At 37.6% G+C, this 17,034-nt stretch overlaps 1 protein-coding gene across 5 annotated transcripts in view; it reads right to left on the reverse strand.

The window, feature by feature from the left end:
- HHAT (hedgehog acyltransferase) overlaps window positions 1-17,034 on the reverse strand; it is a 188,276-nt gene that overhangs the window by 59,045 nt on the left and 112,197 nt on the right. For 4 of the 5 annotated variants that reach the window (XM_090135107.1, XM_090135110.1, XM_090135109.1 and 1 more), the window contains one exon: window positions 7,422-7,623. In XM_090135107.1, coding sequence (XP_089991233.1) covers window positions 7,422-7,623 — 202 coding nt within the window. Of the gene's footprint in view, window positions 1-5,994; window positions 6,457-7,421; window positions 7,624-17,034 lie in introns of those variants that run through there. The other variant, XM_090135111.1, reaches the window with a different exon arrangement.

A 17,034-nucleotide genomic window follows, 5' to 3' on the forward strand; every position in this document is an offset into this window, starting at 1 on the left:
GAGACTATAAACTGTAACAGTATAGATTACATTACTTTATTTTCATCTGCCTTTGGTTTTCAAAGGGTGAAAATAATCTAGTACAATTTTTAGTAGAGTTGTCCAAGTTTAAACATAGAATATTTATGACATAATTAGTATCTACAGATTTAATCCTAACCCAATTAACCCTAACAGTTGATTTATCTGTAAAAAACTTTATAAGATAACATAATCTGTGCTGCTTGTTGCATTGAAAAAGTCAAGTAAAGTCACTATGCAAAACCTAGTCCTTTCATTATGTTCCACTGCCTCCCAAACATGAGAAGGGAAGTAAGTATTCTTCTCAAGGCCACTACAATTCCATCCTTTCAACTTCTTTTTACTAGAGAAGCACTGTTTAAAAGGTAATTTAATGTTGACTCACATGTACACTAGAAGAATCGCACGTACACTAGAAGAATAAAATTAAATCTTCTTTCCAATGGTCTGTTCACATAGGTTGTAAAGGATTTTGGCAGGGAGGAGATGAAGCAACTGAAATTTGTGGGATGTTACAGTCACTATGTTACAAGAGGAGCATAGATGTGTCCTTATGCATACTAGGAAAATCAGTGGAAGAAAATCTCAAATTGTTAATTGGAATGCCTGTTAACAGTGTAATCTAAGAACCTAAAGTTCAGCTTTAACTGCCCATTGCTCTCAACTAAAGAGTAAGGCCCATTCTTGTTTACTTCTCTACAGAAGAGAGAGAGACCATCCAGTCAATCTCAAAAGCACTTTAAAGTGCTTCCTTTCCAAAAATATTCCTAAATAAATAAAGACCAATTCTTCAAAATTGATCTCTGAGCCCTGCTAATCACCTCCATTAGCACATGAGCAAATACTTCAATGCTTCCCTTGAATCTGGGTCATCCGCAATGCAGCCATTTGCCAAAAATAACAGCAACACATAAAAGCAAGAGAACAGGAGAAAAACTGAAAGAGAGCGAGGAGCAGATGGGACAGTGGGAAGGGAAGTGATACATCCTGACTAACAGTTATTGGCTATTTTATCTAGCTTCAGTTACGGACACTGAAATGCAGGGCAGGGTGTGACTGAGCAGCTGGGGGAGCAGATGGGATGGAGGAAAGGCTGCAAGTTGTGACAAAGCTCTGCCAAACAGAATGTCAACGTATTTATTTTCTGAAGTGAGCAGTAGAAATGACAATGGGCTGAGTCCAAGCAGTGCAGCAACTTCTGAAAGAACTTGTTAATGCACACTGTCAATGGGTAATAGTGATAAAAGTGCATTTGAGGGACTGCAGAAATGGAGGGAGGGAGTACATACAGTCATTAATAAAACGTTGGTAGAAATCAGGCTTGAGAAGCAGCAGGAGCAATGGAAAGGCAGCTGATAAGAAGTTGAAATGTCACTGGGAGACCTCTTCCTGCTCTCAGAAACTGAAGGAAGCAGGTAGATGGGGTAACAGCAGGGACTTTACCACAGAACAGCAGAAGAAAAGCAACAAAAATAAAGAATTTGATTTGAATACAGATGGAAAATATCAATTTATGAAATAATGCAGAAGAAATTATGGAATTTCCAGTATTGCTGAAACAATAAGGAGATAAGAAACAAGCCTGTAAATAGAACATAAGCAAGATGCACTACCAACATCTCATCTATCTGTAATGTCTGTAGCAAACGGAAGAACAAATTTAATTTCCCACCAACATATACTGTACTCCTCACTAATCATGTGCTCCACACTCCACGTAGCTTTAGCCCAAGCCCAACCCTTTACTTTTGTTTGCTTTACTCTTTTGGCATCTTGTTTTGCTTGTGGTTATCCCTCCCTTCACTCCAAGTCTAACTATGGCTCAGAGGTCAACTCCTGTTTCTTCCCAAAGCATATACTTTCATTCCAAAGCAAATGTACGGATCAGCTCCCAGAGGGTTCACACAGGAAGGAGGACACTGACAATATTTTTCTGAGACAGGATGATGCAAATGACCTGTAATTCCCTACTGACAATACGTCACTTCTATAAAAAAAGGACCACACAATTAAAATCAAACAGCTGTCAGTTGAGATCTATGTTCACAAATAGAACTTGTTTCTGAACTTAGAAATAAATGATATATATAGTATTTGAAAAGATACTCATCTTCTCTATTGATGCCTTACTAAACATTCACTCATCAAAACGTTGTCTTGCACTAGAACCAGTTCATTTTTAGATTTTCCAGAAGATCTGCATTTATAGCATCGCTCAGCAAAGAGCCAAACCCCTTTCAGTTTGAAGAAAGCCTCCTACCAGCTCAAATGTACACACCATAGTTAAGGATGCATGTGTGAAAGTTGACATACACAGAAGTAAATTTCTATGCTTGTTCCTATATTTCCTCATCACCCTCAAAGAACCTGCCCAAACATTTTTTTAAAAAGTGGCAGCTTGTGAAAACTGCACAATGAACAGCATTGAAACGCACCATCCTTGTTTTTGGTGGGAAGCTGGTCTAACTTGTCTAATCATTAGTGCAGATTTTTGCACGAGGTCCTGCCCTTATGGTCCTCCTACACTGCCACTGTGAAACTGTTAACACTAACAATCCCCATGGATACATCTGATAAACTCTTTCAATACAGACCTTATTTGAAAGCTTGCAAGATTCTCAGGCTCAGTTATAATGTGCATTATTGCACATAGTTCTGAAAGGCACAGGGGAAAGACAAGAGTATCCAACTGCTAGTTTCTATTGTTTGCACAAATTTTTAAGATGAACAACACAAGGAGGCTATATTGACATAATAGTAAAAAAGAACTGCATTATCAGCATCACCTTCTTTTCACCCTGTAACACGACTTGCTTCTCAAACTGCATTATGACTAGAGCACCGGAAAACTACTTGATCTCTCCAAAGTAGAACAGGAGGTAAATAATGCAGGATGGAAGAAATATTTATTTGTTATGACAACTGGCATCTACATAATAGGGTTCACAGCTAACATTGCTGTCTGAAGCAGAGCAGCAATCACCTGGTTAAAGACAAATGAAAAAGCACAACAGCGATGCCACTGATGGCATCAAAAATAATGTTTCTTGCACACACTTGACAAAAAAGCAATGCTCATACTCAGAAGATAGAATGTTCTCTCTGAAATCCTGCTGCAGGCACTTACGTCACTGAAGCTTTTATCATATTGTAATGCTTGTCCTTAATGCAAAACACTTATCAGACTATTGCTGAGTTTGCAGCAAGAACTTCCCTAAGCACAGGAAACCAGAGTCAGAATGCAAGTGTGTGTTTTTCTGTGTTTGTGCATTTCTAGCAGGGTTCTCTGAATGGTTTGGGATCCACTTACATGAAGATAAAAGAAAAGCGTTGAGAAAGTTGAAAAAATGAAGCAAGGCAGAATCATGGCAAGAACTTCTTGACTCAGAACTATTATTGGCAAAGCTGAAAGCAATTGAAAACTACATTCACCTTTCAGCTGGTCAGTTTTAAGCAGCATCTTGATAACTCAGCTTCCTAGTTCTAGGTACCATACATTAACCATCAGTGTTCACAAATCTGCCATGACAAACATTCTGTTCACATCAAGAGAAAGGAGTTTCCATTGATTTTGAGTCAAGAGAACATCTGCTAGTAGAGATTTCTGTTTAGAAGAATGTTATGATTGAACTCAGTGTTCGGGGAGAGGCAGGTAGAAAGCATTTGACCACTGGCTCTAGAAATGCAAGATGCCTGCTCTTTGCTCCTCAGAGCATGACAGCAAGCTCTATGCATTGGCCTGGGTTTGGACACTGTGAATGATACCTGTAACTCAGAAAAAGATTTCAGCACTACAGGGTACCTGAATCTGATTAAAGGACTTTGTTCAACTACCTTGTCTTACATTATTATACATTCTCAGACAGTGAAGAGACCAACCCAGCAGAAGTCTACAGCAAACACATAAGAAGATTGAGAAGAAAGCATTGTTGCAATGCCTGTTGCTTAAATGAATCACCATGTTGCAATAAAAATGTGAATTACACACAGCTATTAGTAAAGGAGAAAATGTGAGACAGGCTTCTAATACTAGTAAACCAGTGTTATAAATATTCTTTCCAGCAAACAAAGCAAAATAAAGACCAAAGCCTAGTGTCTGCTAAAGAACAGCTGAGACTGGGCACACCATGAAGTATCTCTCCATGTTCCACTTCAGATCTCTGCAAGTTCATTTCATCATTTATTATGAATAACTATAGAAATGTTGATGCTTTGAGCAGAAAACATGGGCAACCAAACTACACAGATTAAAGAAAAAAGAAAAAAAAAAATCAGACCAGAAGAACCCCTATTACAGTCAACCTTTTGAAATTCTGCTAAAATTCTGTTCTATCCAGTGCTGAGATTGCAAATTATCATTGTCATGTCCTTAGTATTCAGAACAAAGGTGATATTTCAATTACAGAGACAAATGTACAGAGTTCATTGTCCAGTGGAAAAAATCCCCTAATGGAGCACACTAACCAAAACCATGGACATCATACAAATTATTTTCCCTTTTACAAAGAGGGGGGGAAAAGGCATTTATAGTGGACTGAAATTGCTTGAATTAGTTCACTGTGTCACAGCCATAAATTAAAATTTAGGAATCAAAGTATTTTGCAGTTCAAAAACTCAAAATATGTACAAAGGTAGTAAACAATATTATAAAATAAACAGTGCTTAATATTAGTTTGCTTTTCAAAGTGAGATGCTAACAGTGCATTTAGGTCCTTTCTAAGTAAAGTTAGGAAAATGATTTTACACCAGGAATTGAATACAGCAGGATTTTTAGAAGAGATATCTTTGTGTCTCAATTTAAAAAATTCAAATGACATCTTTTCACTTTACCAGGAAACGACTAAGAAAATAAATGTTACTGTTTCAACTGAAATTAAAACATTAATTTTATCCACCTGTCAACTTTATCCTCTTTGCTACATCTTCTTTTGGACAATTTCCAGAGCCATTAGTTTAAAGATACTGTCAGCTATTTTAAAATTTAAATGTATCTTAAATGTATTTCCAAACCAAGATGTCACTTTTTCAGGTACAGATTTCTATCTTGTTTCCTTCAAGGAGAAGGAGGAGGGAAAAAAATGAAATCATTGGAAGAATGACAACCATTAGCATTTTCTTTCATAAATCTGACCCATTATTTATTAAAAGCCAATACAAATCCTGTCATTGACTTCAAATGAGTTACTAGTGGGATCTCTGTTCATCTGTAGGAAATTAATATTGAATTGGTGGGAAAAAAAAAAAAAACGCTATTTTGCTCTTTACCATTTCAAATATCTCATGAAAAAATAAATATCCTGATAAAAATCCAATGAAACTCCACCAGTTTAATGCAGAGTTCTCATATTTAGCCTGGCTCATGATGCATAGCATCTATTGTTATTCTCTATACAGTGCTTTAATAAAAAGAAGTAAAATGTTACTCCTTCAGCTAACAAGTAACCTCTATTAAGCCAAAAATGATCTGCAGGTAACTTCTCACAACTAAACTCATGAAAGCATGAAAGTTCAAAATGGTTTGAGCTGAAAACAACAAGCAAGTGCACCAGCTCTTCCAAAGCTGAAATCAGGAAGCTAGGCACTGTTTTGCAATCAGAGTGGATGACCAGTTTCAGGTCCAAATTTTTGGGTTAGGAAATTCACCATTTCCAGTAAATATTTATTTATATGCTGGTATTACTTCTCATAAAAAATGCTTCTGATTCCTTGTTTGATCCAGTTCAATATGCCTGAGAAGACATTTAAAACCTGACAGTCTGAATTTAAAGCTACAAAAGTGTTATTTGCTCACACTGTGCTAAGTTTGAAATGCTGAGATTTAAATTACCATAAAATCTAAATAAATGCAGGGTTCAATTCTTTTTATACATATTATTAGCACAGGATTCAGTGAATGATAAGAATAAAATGCACTTTATTTAGATTTCTAAATCTATTGCAAGAAAAGGGAGAGGACACAGTAGGAAATAATAGAAGCAGCTTTTCTTTAATTACTGTTATACTTCGTGATCAGTTCAATTTGAAGAATGAAGCCAAATTGAAATTGAACTTATTTTTCCCAATTTTTCAAAAAAATATTTTATTCCTGTTCACCTGAATTCTGTAGCTGAACTTTAAGGAGGGAGGAGATGGGAAAAATGCACATAGTTCATTGTTAGGGGATTAATTGTACAAAAAATGAACCTTTTGGCAGCACTGGTTAACTATTCTTAGAATGAATCCATCACATATGACCCCACCTTCATAATGCCATGTCTTTATCATTTTAATGGTATTTAAGAACTTAATTACTTAAGAGCTCTTTTAGAATATCCAGTACAGTGGCATCAAGTACAAAGAGCCCCTACAGTTATATATTCCTCATTTGATGCCTGAAAATCTCCAGTCCAGAGACATATGTATGCAACTGGTCAGGTGCTGAAGCTCAGTTTCACTCTAGAAGGCAAATTAATGGATCTGATTATCTTATTTTCTGGGACAGAAAAAAACTGCTTCCAGACAGTCACCAAATTCACAGTGATGGGCACTGGCTACTAAATTACTTGGCTGAATCAATTGCCACAGCCTCTCAGAAAAAAATACTGAAATAGGGATGGAGAACAAACATAATTAGTTGAGCATCAAGATTGAAGAGTGAGTCACCGCCAGCACAGTATTACAGAGTATAAATTCTGAGCACCCTATCTCTAGTAAAGAAGAAAGACATAAGACTTATTCTTACAGATAGTTGTTAGAAGATTTGGGATTAAATACTAAGCAAACCCGCAGACTACAATGATCATCAAATTAAAGCAGTGCTTTTTGCATATGACTGCTTGTCAAACACCATATGGAGAAAAGTATAATGTGTATAAGGTATAATGTGTATAAAGTATGAATGAAGGTAAAATGTGTAAGTAAAGTAAAGATATCAGAGGTCTTCAAAACAAAATAATACTTTCTTTTCTGGATTGCTTGGTGACCTAAGATTTGCCAAAGTAAATTTGTTCCCAGATTCATGCAGCTGCTACACACACTTGACCAGGAAACACATGGTTAGAAAATTACACTACTAATCTTAGTGAAGATGAATATTTTAAGGCCATCCTGAGTGAAATCAGAACACAAATACTGAAACTCTAAAACTGGCTTCTGTTTAACCATATACAATGTGACAAGCAGTTGCTTATACTAGCACTGCAGAGAAAGCTTTTAAGACCATACATATTTGAGTGTTCACCTAGTTCTTTTTTGAAGAATTCTAGTTACACAGCTCAAATGGAAGAAGGTGGGGAAGGGAATGTTTTTGTATCTGTTAACCTCTAGTTTTAAACCAAATTAAAACAAACCAGTACCCAGGAATTACAGACAAGCATGGAGCCAGGAAACAGGAACACAAAATGAAGAGAGATTCAACTTACAATTAAGTCCTGAATAAGTGGAACAGAAAGCATCCTCTTGACACCATTTTCCACAATTACTCCAAGCCAATTAAGTACTCCCCAGTACCACAGATAGCTCTGTCCTCCATGCCAATAGCTTACAAAGGCAAAAGTGAGGGCAGTGGAAAAGAGCATTCCTGGCAGACTGGACTGAGATCCTCCCATAGGAACATAAATGTATCTGTAAGTGAAGAGACAGATAAGCAGCATTATTATAGCTTTCATAGAACTCTCAAAAAAAAAAAAAAAAAAAAAAAAACAACCTATAAAATAATTTCGTTATTTTATGATTTAATAAAAAACAAACTTAACTAACTGATATTCTCTATTTACAGCACCTGCCCCAGGTTCTGCAAAGTTGTAGACCACTTCAAGGACTATGCACCCATACTGTTTGGCACAAATATGATTTTGCAGACAAGAGAATTCTGTATTAGGCAAACGTATATGATAAATTATGCTCTCAAAGTTGTGAACGATGCATTCAGCCTTTTAAAACTTCAATAGTTGTAAGGCAACTTGCATGAACAAAAATTATATGTAATCTTGGGAATTTAAATTATAACCCCCTTCACAATAAAATTTAAAACATTCTCTGAAGTCATACATAGACATAACTAATATAATGTTTTACATTTATCAGAAATACAGAAACAAGCAAAGATGTATTTTTTATTTTTAGAAGTGTTCAATTTCTTTATTTTTTAATCTTTTATTAAAAATTATATTAGCTGCAAATATCTCTTATCCAGTCCTTGTGTTACCCTCTCAGGCTCACTTTTGCCCAATGACCTCTGCAGCATACGTACCATCCTCCTGCTCCAAAAAATACTTGTACAAAAAGTACAGCATGCATTTATGCAACTGGATTGAAACTGACTCCAGGAGTCAGAACCTCAGTCTTTAATTAATGCTTAGAAGTGTCAGGAAAGCTGTACTTGTTCAACTGGAACGCTAGGAGCAACGGGATTCCAAAAATTGATGCTGATTTCTGGGTCATTTCACTTCCAACCTGCCCAGAGGGCCACATCCACTTCTGCCAGTTAGAAAATAAGGCATGGTCACTGCTGAGCCTTTATTTGTAAAAGTTAAGTATTTCTGTCAACACTTTGAAGAAGTTCATCTGGCAATAGGGTTACAGCTCTGCTCATGAACAGCAGTGAGAAGCCACTGTGTGAGAAGTGCCCATGACATTCCTTCCAGCTGTCACTCCTTTGGCATAGTGCACCCTAGTCATGTGTGAAACTATTTCTATTTGGTAAGATAATTAAAGGAATTCTTTTTCCACTGACATTTTTAGTTTTCAATTTCTACATTCAGAAATAGATACTAGGCTCAGAGATTGTACAGGAAAATTAATGTAGTACTTTATTTTTAACCTTTGAAAGTAAAATACAGTATCAGGGTAAAATAAAGTAATGAGAGTAATTAAGATGTAAATGGAAAAGTCATTAAAAAAAAAAAAAAACCAACCCTTTCAAGTGCTCCAAATTCTCTCTAAGCATCATATCAATACATTTTGTTCCCTCCACCTGCTACAAAGAACATCTGATTACATTTATAATGATTTTCAGTGTGTGATTTTTTTTTTTTTATCAAGCATACAAAAATAAATAGAAATTGAAGTCAATAGTTCTTATATTGTATTTTTCTTCTCTCCCCCTTCCTATTCTTTTCTAGCCTTCTCACATCATGCAGATAAAAAACACAGGTGGCAACAGTGCATCCTTGCAGCTGCCATCAGTGGGTCTGAGAGCAGAGGCATGCCATAATAGCCTGTAAGCAAACAGGCCCCTGCATCCAGAGAATGAGGCCTGACTCTGAGATCAAATTAAACCGATACACAAACATGACACTTGCATGCAATATCTTCTTTTCCAATGCATCTATCCTGTTCTTAAAGAGAAGATGGTGTTTGCAGTAGAGTCAGTGGCTCTGCTCTCCTTTCACTGGTAGCCAGACAAATCCCTCCTACACTACGCTACAGAGATGTAAGACTAAGTTACCTCACCTACTTATGACCTACTTTTGCAAAGCCTTTCCTCCCTCTTTCAAAGGTAATGCTGGCTACAATGACCAGCTCCCTTTGCAGGCTGTGTTCCTCAAAGCCAAGGAATTGTGATCTTTCGAGGAGCCTGGTCTACTCTCTGCTGTCACAGGAGCCAAAACTGCTGCATCCTCACCAAAGTTGATCCACGGTTGTATATTTACTGACAAACACCACTTTAAGCAATCCAGATGCCACCAGAGAGGAATCTTACCTTTCTGTACACCCTAAGGAGATCTTTCTACTGGCCTGAGAGGGTACAGAGTTAAATCCAGAACACAAAAAATGGCTTTTACTGCAGAAGCGCTCTGGGTTTGTGTATCAGATTTTTCCATGCACTGAAAGACTGGAGCTGTGGTACAGGTAGTGGCAATTTTGTGAGTACACACAGCTTCTGCTGTCACTGGGATTGGCATGCCCAGGAATAGACACAGGCAACAAGTCAGCTTTTTCACTTGCAATTGTTAGGTCAGTTTAAGTTGCTTTGAATGGCTTACAGAGCACTGTGCAGAGGAAAATAAGCTGTTTTCAGATTTTTAGTGTTTAACAACAGCAGTTAGTTAATTGAGCAGCACTAATTCAAATCTTGGTGAATCTTCAAGTTCAGTGGAGTTTTAATTCCCAACAAGGCCCATGGCATTTGTGCAATTGAAAATTTGCTTGTGCTATCCTTGTAAAGAACTATTTGCAGGAGCACAGAAGCCGAACAGAGCCATGAAATCTTTGTTGACATTTCGACCTTTCCGTCTGCTGCATTGGGGATTTGGCCACTTTGCCTGGTGGAAAAATGCAAAGCAGAAAACAAAGCCTCTCTCCCTTCCCTCCAGCTACCAGAAGAAAACAGAACACAGACTGGCTGCCACTTCTTGTCACAAGGCCACCAACTGCCTTCAGACTGCATGGCCATGTCTTCGCTTGGGTGGGCACCCACTGGCAATTTTCAAGTAGGTATAAGAGGCTGGTGGATGTTGAGTCATTTTTCCCAAGCAGTATGAAAAGCAATTTTGTATGTCCTTACATTATTTACAAAGAAAAAAAAATGTGCAAAATCCATGACTACATTACAGAACCAGCTTGGGTTTGACGTCAGAAAAATTATGTGGGCCACCTCATCACACACAGCTCATACCCATGTTGTGTACCTCCATTCACAGTCTTGGGTGGACAGGCCTGAGTACAAGCAAGAAGGCAACTCAGGCAGTGTGCAGCCAGAGCTAGATCCTGGTCCCTTGCCAACAGCCCCTTTGTGCTCCCTTCTATAACCAAAATTATCTTACCACCATAAGGGCCCTTTGTGTTACAAAAATGCATTTTTCGTATTTTTTAGCATCACGGCACATTAGAGTCTAATTTCTCAATACTTTCTCTATGAATTTACACAGAAGAGTACTCATTTGAGTAGAGAAAGCTATATTTACGCTAAAGAAAAGTGAAATGCAAGGGAGAATAAACCAGTGAATAGTATTATTAAGCCAGAAGATAGAAGAAACATATTATCATTTATAACATAGTACATGCTTTGTAAATAACAATTATGTCTCCAACTACTTGCACAAGAAAAAATTGTTTAGAAGACACATTTTCTGCCATGTCTTCAAGCTAAGACATTTCCTGGAATGAATGAAACATCCAAGAATATACAAGAAGCCTGCTCTAAGAATGGAGTCAGCTGAGGATACTTTTGTTACACAAGCATGACACTGATATGCAATACCCTTTTTTCTAGCATGTCTATCCCTTCCTCCTCAGAGACAGTGTGAAGACTTCATGTTCACTGTGGCACCAGAATGCCCAGTAAGTGGAGACAGCTGAGATTTGAACAAGAAGTAATCATATGGGAAAGAAAAGGAAGTTCTTACAGCACGTTAGGTAAGCTGTTTGGTTCTCCAGTTCACTACCAAAATCTGTAATGAGGAAAGAATGTAGAAGAGAGAGAGAGAGAGAGAGGGGCATGGCTATTATAATTTCACATCCTATATGTCCTAGATATACAAGCTTTCCAGATTTTTCTTTGCTATCATTACCACTGTGCATCTTCAGTGTATCCTGCAGTTTTTCTATACTATGATTTGAAACTAGAAGTTTGCACATACAAAGAGGTTATTGTAGAGCATGCTGATCTGCTCTGCCACACGAAACATTACATAAATATCTCATTTTAAGCTTTCATGCAGTTTTTAAGACTATTTCCATCTCTAATCACAGAAAATCCACAGAGAAGCTCAAAACCCACACGTCAGGGACTACTAGCATGTAAAAGTAATAACAGATCTTCATGTCAGACTAACACAATTCAAAGGAACACCCTTGCAGCAGAATTTCTTAACAGCTTAGAAGCAAAGTACACATTTACTGCAGATGTGCAAGGAAGGCAGACTTATCTGAAAAATGCGGTGCCAATGTGCAACAACTCTAACTTAATTCACATGCACACACAGAAAGAAAACTGAACAGTTATTTGGTAGTCAGTGAGCCAAAGAAAAACAAATGAAGGAAAGTACTGAAATATTTTCCAAAGAGAAAAGAACATTAAAGCGAATGGATTTGAGAATGGTAACTGCTGGTGTCCTTCCAGGTTATTTTACATGGACAGTTAACTGTTCCCTTCTTAAGATCCACGAAAATTGCAAATAGGAAAATATTTAGTAAAAAAAAAAAAAAAAAAAAAAAAAAAAAGCAGGTTTGGTAAGTATTTAAAAATAGAACATCATCTTATGGGATCAAAAGTCATTCCCTGCCAAACCTTCAAAAGTAAATTTTGTCAACCCTATGGCACATTTCTTAGAGTATCATTTCAACTGTTAGCTTCCAGGTCATCTGCCTGTTGCTGTGTGTGTGTGGGCTGGGGTGGATGGACACAGGAACTCTAAGCTTGCCAGCAGATGGCTTCTCTGGCCCTGTGCCTGGCCTAGGCACTTCCTTGGCAACAGTGCATTCACTAAACAGCCAGTTCAGTGAGATCGGACAGACCAGATCTACCTGTGTTCTATGATGAGCCCAGATGCTTCCTGCTGAAAGGACTGAAGAGGTGTCAACACAGGCTGTTGAGCAGGAATTCATGGACACCACAGGCCAGGCTCTCCCAGGCTGGCTAGGTGTGCCCTAATGACACAAGGGAAGGTGTTTCATACATTGGATGGAAAACCTGTGTATATCAGAGGGACAGAAGAGGGGAGAAAGGCAAAGGGGAAGAGTTCAGGGAAAGGAGAAGACAGAAATCAATGCACATGCTATATCTCTAAACATCTGGGGCACATCTGAGGCACAAACACTAAAAAATACTGAAAGAAATCTATATAATAAAAAGTACTTTATCCCTCTGACTTGACACTACTAAACCTACATTCTCAGGCTTCCCCTTCTATGGTAAAGATCTTATCAGTTTTCACATGTTTCCACACCCTATTTTGATTTCAAACTAAAAGCTGCTAAACATGATGTCACTTTCACAAACAAAGTACAACTGTGTGGATATTCTAATACTCAAGTACCTTACTTTCACTCCCATTTACAGTAGCTTAAATCGGCCTACTTACAGCCAGCAAGCTGTTCCAGTTACACAACTTATCTTAATTCTCACTCATTAAGTGAACATTAGAGAATTGGATAAAATAAGTAAATGGTACCATAAAAATCCCCAAAGCAAAGGTATTTAAAGATGGCATTTCTTTATTCAAGACAATAACTTTTAAGTCCAATGGTCATTTTGTTGGTTTTCTGGAAGAGATAATCAACAAACAATTGTAAGAGATCTAATAGTATTTTTCTTGGAAAACAGATTTTTTTCCCGCTATTAATTATATCTATGTAATGAAGTTTTTAGTTTGAAACTTCAGACAAAGCTAAGAGGAGCATTTGCAACCAGTTAAGAACCAATCTGAAAGGCTTTATTCCTTCAGGCCTCAATACACTGTTCTTAATTCCATATGCGTGCAATTTCAAACGTACTTAAATCTTGAAGGATGAGCAAGTAAAACACCTGTTTAAATGCTGTCTGTTCAGGGCCTTTCTTTAACCTGTGCTTAAACTTCCTGCTAACTAAGGACACAAAGCAAAATGCATGCTGTCCAAGACTTTTCTTTCCATCTTTAGTATTGGTCTTGGACTGTTTTACACAGACTGCATGAAATGTAAATTTAAAAAATTGCTTGTAATTGCAAACTTCTTGTTTTATTTCTGGGAATACTGGTGCTCAAAAATCCAATTCCTCTGTAAATTTCTAAGTAATTGTTTTTGAGTTACAGTTGCATAGCCAATAGAGCAGAAATTAAAAAAACAATAATACATTTTTCCATTTTACATCAAGTTCTGTACAGTGAGAGTGTCCATTTGCAGGCATGTGTACTAAGTTTTGTCCACACATCCTGATGCCTGGAGAATCTGACCCTTTAAGTCAACAGAAAGATCTTCATTACTAGTTACAAAATCAACTGAGACTGAACAATTGTGAGAAAACAATTCAATAACCAAGTTACTGTTCATTTTGCTTCTGAACTTTTCCCAGGGACTGTCACTGCGAAAGAGATGAAAGTGTGGCAGGATACAGGGTGACAAGCAGACAGCAATTCCCTATAAAACTAAGGCTTGGCTTTTTTCACTTATTTATCTTTTTATTCATCCTACGTTTTCTTTTCATGGCTTTAGATCATTTGTTTTAAACTTTTTCTCTACAGCACAATAAAAAAGATCTCAGGCCAGTTCTGCAAATTCTTACTTCTGGGTGAGCTCTAACGATTCCTGTTTTGTCAATTCAAACTGACACTGACTTCAGTGGAGCTACGTGGAGTGGATAAGTACAGCACATCTGTAAGTCTTTATGAGACTGGGCCCCACATGAATAAATCTGTTTAAAATCACAGAAACATCTCCTGTAATCAAGACTCTGAAAGCTGAACCCCACATATTTCTACCTAAAATTAAAAAAAATAACAGTATCACTTGGTAAAAGAGAAATAAGGATTTGGTATCATTTGGTAAGGAGAGGTAAGCTTTGTTCTTACTGAAAACTCCTTTTTTACATCACCTAATAGTTCTGGTGGCCTGTGCAAAGCTTTTTAATCCCTGCGAGATTCTGTCACCTCACCAATTGAACATGGTGTTTAGACAGACCTTGACAAACGGAGACCCTTTAAAGAAACTAAGCTAACATTGGCTCCAGACATGTCTTGCTAAATTACCACAAAAATATGTAATGAGAAATTAAGTCCATTTAGGTTGCAAAGCATTAATGAGGATATTCATATGCAAGAACACACAGCTTTATAAATATGACCTGAATTTTGTTCATTTTCCAGTTGCCATTATGTTTCCCATTGAAGACTGAGTGCACAATTTCCTATTTAAAAACTGAAAAGTATTTTCTGTATTCTTCTCTTGGATTGAACACCAAAAACTGAGTTCACGTGTCAAAGGGTGGAAAACTGTGGAATATTAAATAAATCATTTTGAATTCACTCTTGTAAGGAAGCTCATGCTTTCAAAGAGATTCATGTACTTTAAATGAAATTTTAATCTAAATCATAATACCTCCATTTAATAGAAAGAGTTTCATTATCGGTAGGCTGCTGCGCTTAGTTTTCCCCTAACTGTGTCTAGGAAGTAAAGAAACCCCACCTACCACCTGTTTGCAGTCAAATACAAAGCTACTCACTCGTTAACTCTTTCTGATCATAGTGGAAGTGGGATAGATTCCACAAGACCAAAGAACTGTAAGATTGTTGAGATCACTCTGAAGTCCCAAGCACGGTGCCATTCTTTCTAGTGATGGTAGGAGGTTATGTGCTATTGCCAAAATGGGCTCAGTGGCTGTGTAGAAGGCTACCTCCTGACTCATCCCACATAGAGTCTGCAGAGCTGCCTGAAGACACTCTGAACTCTTCTCCCCCCAGGGCACAGTTCATTCCTGATGCTCGCAGTACACCTAACGTGTGATTGTAATATCCCAGCTCAGCATGAAGCACAGCTATCAGGCTATAGGAAGCAGACTATCAGCCCTGCAACCTGGCTGGAAGAGGAACCTATTAATAGTGCTGTCACTTTTTGCTTATAAAACAGCAGAGGTCGGGCTCCTTGCCAAGCAGAACAACATATCTCATCTCCCAGAGGAGCATTCCAGCTGCTTGTTACCAAGCTGCCATCAGGCAGAAAAGAAAATGAGATCTGCAGAGTGAGTATGCAAGAAAAAACAAGTCTGGCCAGGGCAGTAGTGTGCAGAGATCCCAGCCATTGTCACTGCACCAGCAGTTGCTCCCTGTGTGCTAAAGAATCATTAGATGAAATGCACAATAAACGCCACCAACAAAATAATTGTTTTTTTCTCATCTCTTGATGAGATAATTTCTTGACTTCTGATGGTGGCACCGGGGCCCACTGCAAAATGCAGCGCTCTGCAAATCTGCACCAGAGGTTGCACAGGCTTACCTTTCCCTTGCAAAGTCTCTTCTTCTGTCATCTCCCTTCTCATTGCATTCACATCATGATATTTTACAGCAGTTTTCAGTGACAGTTACAATAACAGAAACAAATTCCAGTGTTTTCTCCTCCTGTGCATGTCTGCCCATATTAAACTACTTGTGTTCAGTTAGTGAAAAGCTGTTAAGAACATGTCATTTGCTGCTCTGACCATGCAAAAAATGAAGTGCTGCATTTTTTCCCTTCACTTAGAAAACCACTTTTCTACAGGTTTAAGTACAAACCATTCAGCCATGCTGCTAATTTTAGCATGTCAGGTACATCAGACAAAGAGTGGATCCACCCACATCCCTAGATTCAGATGTTTAAAACACACTCATCGCTGTAAGCATAACAGCTTTTCCAGTATGCCTTTGCCAAAAGAGTGCATGACATGTCGTCATTACAGTAGAAACTATATTATTTTCCTTATTAAGATATTTCCGCTTAGAGACAAGGTGAGCATGATTTGACAGCACACTGCAATTTGCTAAGTAAAAGATTGTTTAATCATCACAGATTCCTTCGTGGGGAGCTTGATGATTCTTCTGCATCTATGTATCACCTTGTACACACGCATGCCAGTATCCACAGACCACACAGTAGTTTCACAAAACCACACAATCCTTTTGCCTTTCTGGGCTATACAGACAAGCAGAAACCAAGGCTTCAGAAGACTTTCACCTGGTACAACAGAAATATATATAATTTTGAGGCCAGAACGTTTGAGACTTAAAGTCCCAAAGACAGTGCAGACTATTAGCTGTTACAGACTTCAGTTAATAATCCAGAGTGAACAAAATATTCTTCAAAGACATTATACTGAAAGAAAGTAAAGGCATGTAATCATTGTTAAGCAGAAATATAGAATAGATGTTGCTTAAATATTGCAGGAAATTTGATGAATATCAATGTACCTACTTCAATACTAAGTAGCGTTACACATACCTCCAAGTTATATGTACACAAAGTTTAGAGAGTTTAGAGTTAGGCTTGTGACATCATTCCAAGCTAAGTAATTCACTTGCATTTACATTTCTTTGAATAAACTGCCTACAGTGCTGGGAAAAGACTATGTGCAAAATACAGCCAAGG

Source organism: Phasianus colchicus, chromosome 2, assembly GCF_987193195.1.
Source record: "Phasianus colchicus chromosome 2, bPhaCol1.hap1.1, whole genome shotgun sequence".
In the NCBI taxonomy this organism is placed as follows: domain Eukaryota; kingdom Metazoa; phylum Chordata; class Aves; order Galliformes; family Phasianidae; genus Phasianus; species Phasianus colchicus.